The 8,381-nt window shown below is 45.3% G+C and overlaps 1 protein-coding gene across 1 annotated transcript; it reads right to left on the reverse strand.

The window, feature by feature from the left end:
• Window positions 1-1,093: 1,093 nt before the first annotated feature.
• On the reverse strand, window positions 1,094-7,795 carry LOC119455469 (uncharacterized). Its single transcript, XM_037716877.2, has 3 exons — window positions 7,649-7,795; window positions 3,492-3,581; window positions 1,094-1,506 (listed from the first exon to the last, which is right to left on the reverse strand). Exons 1-3 carry the CDS (start codon window positions 7,793-7,795, stop codon window positions 1,318-1,320), a joined length of 426 nt encoding a protein of 141 aa, XP_037572805.2. The 3' UTR covers window positions 1,094-1,317.
• Window positions 7,796-8,381: the final 586 nt, after the last annotated feature.

The raw sequence follows: 8,381 nt of genomic DNA on the forward strand, positions 1-8,381 counted from the left end.
CTGTGAATATCCCCCGTTGCTATAGGTGCGTCACAAGAAATAACAGGGATCGCGACTAAAAAAAAAAAAAAAAAGCGGAAAGGACGAGCTTCGCACTAGCTGAGCGAAAGTGTAGGCTTGTTTGGCGCCTTGGTAGTTCCTAGAGCACTGCACGGGCTCGGGCTTACCCGAAAGCCCGGGCCGGGCCCGGCCCATGGGCCGGGACGGGCCGGGCAGTGGAGCTTTTTCACGGGCTCGGGCCGGGCTCGGGCACGGCGTGTGCTTTTTGACCCGGGCCCGGGCCGGGCTCGGGTTCATTGACGCGGGCCCGGGCTCGGGCTTTCTGGTGGTGTGCATGTAACGTGCAGTGAGTTATTCTCGGGCGTCTCAACTCTGAAAGACATGTATTTTTCGGTCTCGGGCCGGGTTCGGGCCGGTTTCGAGCCGGGCTCGGGCCGGGCTCGGGCCTAAGGTAAAGGGGTGGCGGGCCGGGCTGGGCGGTTAACGTAGAATATTTCCAGGCCTGGGCCGGGCCCGGGTCTCGCCATAAAAGTTTTGATCAGGCTCGGGCGGGCAGCCCAACGTAAAAACGGGCCCGGGCCGGGCCCGGGCTGAAAAAATCGGCCCGTGCAGTCGTCTAGTAGTTCCTACTGTGCTGTGCTTAACTAGTTGACATTGCTCTGCTGTGGAAATAAAGAGGCATGTGGAAGGACAACAGCAACTCTTCTGACAACTCCTAATATTTAGGATGCTTCCGTGTATGTTATTTGCGTTCCTTATTCAATGTCCATCTCATAGAAAATCAGCGTGCAGTGGACTTCAGTTCGTGTGTATTGGATAAATATTTGACACAAATGTTCGCGATGGCATCATGTAAAGAAAAAGCAGGATCGAAAAAACATGTGATAAGACGATATCATTTAAAAATAAAAGGATGGGAGCCCTCGTGGCTAATACTTACCACAAATCTCACAAGTTAGGAAAACGTTCGAGGACAGAACACCGCAATTTTCTCTTTCTAATCTAAAAATGCGGCTCGCATAACTTGTGGGTATATATATGACATTCCAGAAGCAGGACCATTTCAAGTGTTTATTGGCGTTTCGATTCTTTTTTTTTATTGTTTACTTGCACCGTACTGGCGGCGGCACTAGCCGGAATTCTCTTGCATTCGGTGACGTCTATAGTCATTTCATTTTTATTCGCACATTTCAGGAAATGCCCCCGAGGAGAGGTAAAAGAAGAGTACCTGTCTCCTCCACTTCGGACAGGTATAGCAAAGCATAACTGTAACGCAGGTCCGCTTTTGCAATACAGAACTGGAGTCGGCTGGGTCGTTTATTGCGAGCCGAGCGGCCTGTCCACCTGCGCTCTGGGCGCTTCGCCTCCTGCGTCAGCGAGACCAGCTAGTAACAGTGGCAGCTCCGAGCCACGCTTGCCGCGAGCGCCCACGAATCCCGGTGGCTGCTCTTGTACCCCGTCTTGACGCCGACCCCGGGCACCGACAAAACCGGGAGGAATCGCATCCTGCTCGAAAGAGAGAAGGGGACACCATTCAGCAGCTCAGCAGAGGTGGAGAAGCGAACGCAGCAGCGTTTTGCGGACACTCAGATCTTGGAGTCCCCACTCACATTACCCACCAAATGATTCTATCAATAGCGGACCCTCCCGCCAAACTCCCAGCTCAATCTGCCCCCCAAAAGCCGGTTGACTGACTTTAAGCTACCACCTCGGAAGACCAAGGGTATAATCCGGCGGGCTTCGCAGAGTCGGCTTTGACTAAATAAACCAGAGGCTCTCTGGACTTACAGACACTGAAAACCCAGTCGCTTTAATAAACAAACTTTTCTCTCTCTCTCTCTCTTTCCTAATCACGAAGTCAAATAATCTGCCAATCAACCTTTCCATAAATTCGTCACTTAATCGATACGCCAATCAATCAATTATTCAATCAATCAATCAACCAGCCAGCCAATTAGTTCAGGAGTCAATGAACTGATTAAGCAATAGCGGCAATAGCACGAGAGGTGAAATAAGAGAAGCAGCAGTAATATCAATGTCGTGTTCTGCTTACGTGAGTGCCACGTTCATGCTAGTTTATATTAAGAAATTAGCTTTACTACCGGAAAATTGTTTCCTTACAACACATGACGATGGCTGCTGTGTGCCAACCCGGGTTGCTGGAAACAAAGCTACGCCAGTATAGTCTATGTGTCCGCTGTCCTTTTTTTTCTTTCTCCCGAGTGCCCGCACACACTTTGATTTTCTTAAAGGGGCCCTGAACTTCTTTTTAGCGAAGTGGAGAAATACATTTGAGGTGAAAATAGGCTATTCCAGAAGTACTTTGCCGCAGAAAGTACTTAAAGTTATTGGCAATAAAACACAGCCGCAGCTGTGCTCCCCCTTCCTTCTTCAATGCCTTGCACTTCGAAGGCTACGGCGGAATGGGGCGAGGCCACAACGCTCCGCCTTCAAAACGTCACCATGGCGCGCAGTTCAAATGTAACGATTTTGGTGCCTACGCCGCGCTAAACGTAAGCCAAAGGTGGTTGTCCTCAGAGAGCCGCAGTGCGCTTAGCCAGTGGACTCGTGGCGGCACCCCGTGGCGGCCGCGGTGTAACCGACCGACAGCGACCAATAGCAGCCGCGTATTGGAATGTGCTTTATTGCGCAATAAAGCACACAGAAGAGAGTGAGGATCATGGCTCTGTTGAAACGAGGGCGTTTGCGAGAAAGGTGACTTCGCGCTCCCTTGCTTGCTCCACGCACCGCGTACGACAGCACAACTTGGCTGAGATGTTCACAGCAGCGTATGCTACCCGCGGACTATGTTATTTCGCCAAGCCCGAGGGGTCGTTCAGGGTCCCTTTAAGAATACTCAAACAACACGCACAAGCATCCACGCTTTCAAATGCGCAGTATGTCCGTTATTCAGTTTGTAACTCAGTGTACACAAGGACAGATTACAGACACACTGCATAACATATCTAAAATGATTATTAGCCAACAAGGTAGAGTATCCGGTACACGATAGGGCCCAGAGTGTCATAATTGTCAACGCCTCGAAACCTTCACTGAATTTTTGAACACTAGTGCCTGAATAGGTTGCACATGGCCGTGACAGAGAACACGCTACACCAGCATCAGCAGTACAGGTGTACCATGGCATCCTGTAATTTAATTTTCATTGTGTCTTCAGATGCTCGCAAAGGACGGTTGCGGAGATGAAACAGGAAAAATCAACAATGTGCCTATGGAAGTAGCATTTTCATAATATTTTAGTTACCAACCAAGTGCTGCTAATTACTTGTTTTTCTTTATTATTACCACAAACTCGCAGAGAAACGATCCCCTACGAGATGTTTCTGTTTTACTTTCCAGGTATAGCCACGCCAGTGTGAAGCAACAAGCGCTTCCGTTTTGGCCTGCTACTGCACTGAATGCACTTGAACAATCAGACTAGTCGCTGCGTTAACGTGTGCACGAGTATTTTGATTTATAGAACACCTTACCTGCCCGTCACCGTTGTCTGGCGAGCGTTTGCGTAGCAAAGCGGCGTCTCGCAGTAACCACTGCAGCAAATTTTGCAATTCTGCTCCACTCTGCATAAAGTGAGTAAAGATTGTCAGTAAATCATATACTGATAAGTTATCTTTAGAGAAACTCAAAAATTGAAACGATACATACCGCATTTGATGAGAAAGATAACGCAATCGCTGAAGTGATACCCAATCAAACATAAGGTGATTAAATTAACAAGTAACTGCGGCTATTAATAAAATGTCGACAAATGTTGATTTTGATGTTTCATTCAAAGTGTTTAAAAGGGAAATAAAGAAATATCTTATCCATTCTTGTCTTTGTTTTGTATAACACCATTTTTACTGTTGTATGTTGAAATAACTGCATCATGCGACACTTGCAAGTGCAGGTGATTTTGCATTTATATTGTTATATTTTCAGTTATGTGTTTGTGTATTCTGATGTCAGACTGTACAGGGGAGCCGAGGCCTTCGTCAGGCATTCCAGCCTTTAGCCCCGGCTCCCTCCTTTGTACGAAAGGGAAATAAACTTCACTTCACTTCACATGGCATGCAATCAGGCATGGCGCTCTGTGCAGTGAAACGCACGCCTCAGGCTTGACTCACGCAGCCGTTAACTGCTCCGATCAGTCACCGTCCCCAGGAAGCGAGCGCTTCCTCGCCCGTTTCTTCTTTAAAAAAAAAAAGGGGGGGGGGGGGAGGCTTCGGTGATGTCAGCCCGTGTACTTAACGGGGCCGGTGTCCTGTTTTTCGTGAGAACCCGCCGACAAAGCGCTATCTCCTTACGGACGCCGGTGCCTTGACAGTAACAGGATAAAGCCCAAGATAACAGTTGTGTTAATAAGGTCTGTCTTTACGGAACATAGTGCAATCTCTGCCAGAAACGAAATCTGTATGGATCTCCAGTACTGTTACAACCACCATTATTATTTTTTCAGGCATATAGACAGCTGGACAATTTAAGGTAACTATATATACTAATGCCCTTTGAATCAGCTAGCCCAAGACATGGGTATTTTATTTATTTATTCAATACTGCAGGCCCAAATGGGGGCCCATGCAGGAGGGGCAAAAAACATAAATATTTACAGATACACGTATGTATATATATACACACACACACATGAAAAAGAAATACAAAAGCAATGCAACAAATGCAATGATCAGAAAAAGAAATGAAAGCGATGACATAATAAGATAATGGAAGGTACACTGAAGGAATACAACTTAACAAACATTAGATTAGTATCACACGGAGTTTAAGGCATCAGGAACAAAAGTAATACGCATATATGAGCACTTGCAACCATTCTCGCGAGAGGGGAAAAAAAAACAAAATCGACAAATACCAGAAGTTGATGAACGAGCGACCACTGCAAAATGCGGAAAATAGAATAAGGAAGATGTGGAATATATCATGCAAAATTCACATGTAAAAGAAAAAGAAAACAGTAACAAGGCTTGCTAACTTAGCAATATTGTTAACATTAAAGACGCATGCGTTCAATAGAATCGGTGCTTATCAATTGTGATAATGGTAGGCTGTTCCAATCTGTTACAGTGCGCGGGAAGAAGGAAAGCTTAAAGAGGTTAGTTCGGGTGTTATAAGGTGTTAAAGAATCCGCGTGACGATGCCGTGTTCGACGCGCTGTAAGTGGTTGAACATAAGCCTGTGGGTGGAGGGACAAACAGTTGTTTTTAAGCAAAAAAAGAAATTTCAATCTTTGTATTTTCCTCCGTAGCTGTAGCGTTTGGATATTATGTTGATTCTTTAGGCTAGTAGGAGAGTCAGTTGGTCTATATTTAGAGAAAATAAACCTGACAGCTTTACGTTGGATCATCTCTAAAGCGTTAATGTTAATTTTCTTATAGGGATCCCACACAATGCATGCATATTCAAGTTTTGGTCGGATGAGTGAAGTGTAAGCCAGTAATCTAGTAGCAGAGGGAGCGTGCTTTAGTTTGTGCCTGAGGAGACAAAGTTTTCGGAAAGCCGAGTTACATACGTTAGAAATGTGGCTATTCCAGCTGAGGTCACTGGTTATTGTTATTCCAAGATACTTATATTGGCTGACTTTGGTCAGCGGTTCAGAGCCGAGGTTATAGACAAACGACATTTTATTTATTTTTTTTTGTTATGGACATGTAAACAGTTTTTTCTCTGTTCAATTCCATGCCCCAACGACTGCACCAGGAAAGAATGTTTTGAAGGTCAGAGTTAAGCATTAATTGATCTTCGTGGCAAGTAACCTCGTTAAACAACACACAATCGTCAGCGAATAGCCTAACTTGAACAGGATGAGAAATTTCGTTAGTGATGTCGTTTATGTATATTAGAAATAGTAAAGGTCCTAGCACACTACCTTGAGGTACTCCAGAGGTTACTGAAAGTTCGTTAGAAGAGTGGTTATCAATTGAAACAAACTGCTTGCGATTAGACAAATAAGCCACCACCCAGTTAATAATATAGGCTGGACGCTCTATCGACTGTAGTTTTTGTATAAGTTTAATGTGAGGAACAAGGTCAAACGCTTTCTTTAAGTCTAAAAATATTACGTCAATTTGGCTCGACTTGTCAAGAGCACTTGCAAAGTAGTGAATAATTGTGGTTAATTGTGTCACAGTAGAGAAACCCTTCCGGAAACCATGCTGATGAGGAGACAATACGTTGTTGTCGCTTAGGAATTTGGTTATTTCATTAGCTATGATATGTTCGATTAACTTGCAACATGATGAAGTTAATGATATCCGACGATAACTGGTTACTAGGGTTTTGTCACCTTTTTTTTGGTATGGGAACGACACGTGCAGTTAGCCAGTCTGTAGGAAGATTAGCCGAAGATAACGAGGAACGAAAGATAACAACAAGAAAAGGGGCTAACGCTTCAGCATACCTGCGCAGAAAAGCGTTCGGTATGTTGTCTGGTCCTGGAGATGATTTAGCTTTGAGGTTCAGCAACATCGACACTACACCCGGGTGCGAAACAATATCAGAGGTCGAGTTACATTGCATGCGGTTAAGGTTTATACCACCATCGAAATTTGAAAAACACTCTGAAAATAATTATTGAAGTGCTCCGCGATACGCTGTTTTTCGACAACGACATGGCCCTCGTGAACAATTTGGTCAATTGAATTGGTTTTTGAGCTTAGAAAAGCCCAAAATTTTTGGGGTGCCGTTCGAATAAAATTTGGCAATGTATGGTGAAAATACCAGCGCTTAGCTTGCCATACTTCTTGGTTTAGTTTATTTTGAATTTCGTGAATTGAAGCACGTGAGGCGCATCGTCGTCTTAAGCGCTTAACTTTTCTTTTAAGATGCAAGATCTTTCTCGTTATCCAGGGAGTAGTCTTGGAAGTTTTTTTGGTTTTATTGGGAATAAAGTTGCTAAGGCAGTGAGTGATAATTTCTTTAAATTTATCCCAAAGCACAGTTGCATTGTTACCGTGAAAGTTATCAAAGCATTGTTCAAGATAATCCAAGACACTTTCGTCACTGGCACGAGAAAAATCTTTAACAGTGGTTGTTTTACATTTTGTGGTATTAATCACTTCCAAAGAACAAGAAAAATATACCAGACTATGATCAGAAATTCCAGGTTCAACCGAAACAAAAAAGTTTTCTAATGAACGACTTACAAAAACGAGGTCAAGTATTGTTGCTTATGTACCATAGATACGCGTTGGCTGTTTTACAACCTGTTCCTAACTGGAGATCGCAGGGTGAGGCTTTAGTTTTGCTGTGGACACAAAAATAGGCTTATCGATGGTGCACTGCTTTCATCAGGGAGCGCAGCCGGCCCCTGTCAAGACGACTATCTGTATATGAATACTGCTGAAGAGTGCTTGGCTTGTGGGGCCCAGTTCGTGTGCCGCAAGAAATTCTTAAACCTGTGCCTTCTTCTCTCACTCCCACCCGCCTGCCTCGAACTGTATTTTACTAGCATTATTTCCACTCACGTTTTACTTCTCACGGAAGCCATTCAGCTGTGTGTTTGAATAACGGCACGAGAATTGCTTCCACCTGCAGGTTAGTACTCGTTAAGGCCTACCATACCTGACCTTGTCTTTATAACCTCTGTCTTTTTTGTGTGTGTGCTAACTCCAAATCGCTTTTGTCGCTTTACCATGGATGGGAGGCTCCGCTGCAGGTTCCTTGGATACGGCTCGGGACCAGCACCATATAGCTGCACGTACTGTGCCTGGACGGCGGGTATGGCCAGGAGTCCCATCAGCAGGGCTAAGGCCGGCCCAAACCACGTGACTTCGCTCATAGCCTGCAAGAGTCCGATGTGGTGTCAGTAAAAGCTGCCGTCTTTGAAGAGAACCAATATCCTGCAGAAAGAATGAGGAGAGTAGAATCGTAGCGTGTCCATGTCCGGTTGCTATCAAGTCAAGGAGGAGGGGGGGGGAGGGGAGCAGTCAAGGGAAGCCTCGGTATGTACGCAGACTACGATACGTCGAAGACACTTTGCTTAATCACGACGTCTACAAAGACGAGTTATTTAACCCACCATAGTGGCTTAGCTGCTATGCTCTTGGACTGCTGAGCACGAGGTCGCAGAATTAAATCCCGGCCGTGGCGGCCGCATTTCAGTGGAGGTGAAATTCAAAAACACCTACGTCGAATGCATTGGGGGCTCGTGAAAGATACCCAGATCGTCTAAATTAATCCGAGGTCCCCCGCTACGGCGGGCCTCATACTCATGTCGTTGTTTTGGCACGAAATTAAAAGCGCAGGGTCGAAGACGAGCCCTTTTGTTGAAACGTTGACTTTTGGCTGATGCTTCTTTGTTTACCCACTCTTGATTCATTGACATTTCTCTTAGACCAGTGGCACTGTGGGCTGATTTTATTTTC

The sequence above is a fragment of the Dermacentor silvarum genome, chromosome 6 (assembly GCF_013339745.2).
Source record: "Dermacentor silvarum isolate Dsil-2018 chromosome 6, BIME_Dsil_1.4, whole genome shotgun sequence".
Classification (NCBI taxonomy): Eukaryota; Metazoa; Arthropoda; class Arachnida; order Ixodida; family Ixodidae; genus Dermacentor; species Dermacentor silvarum.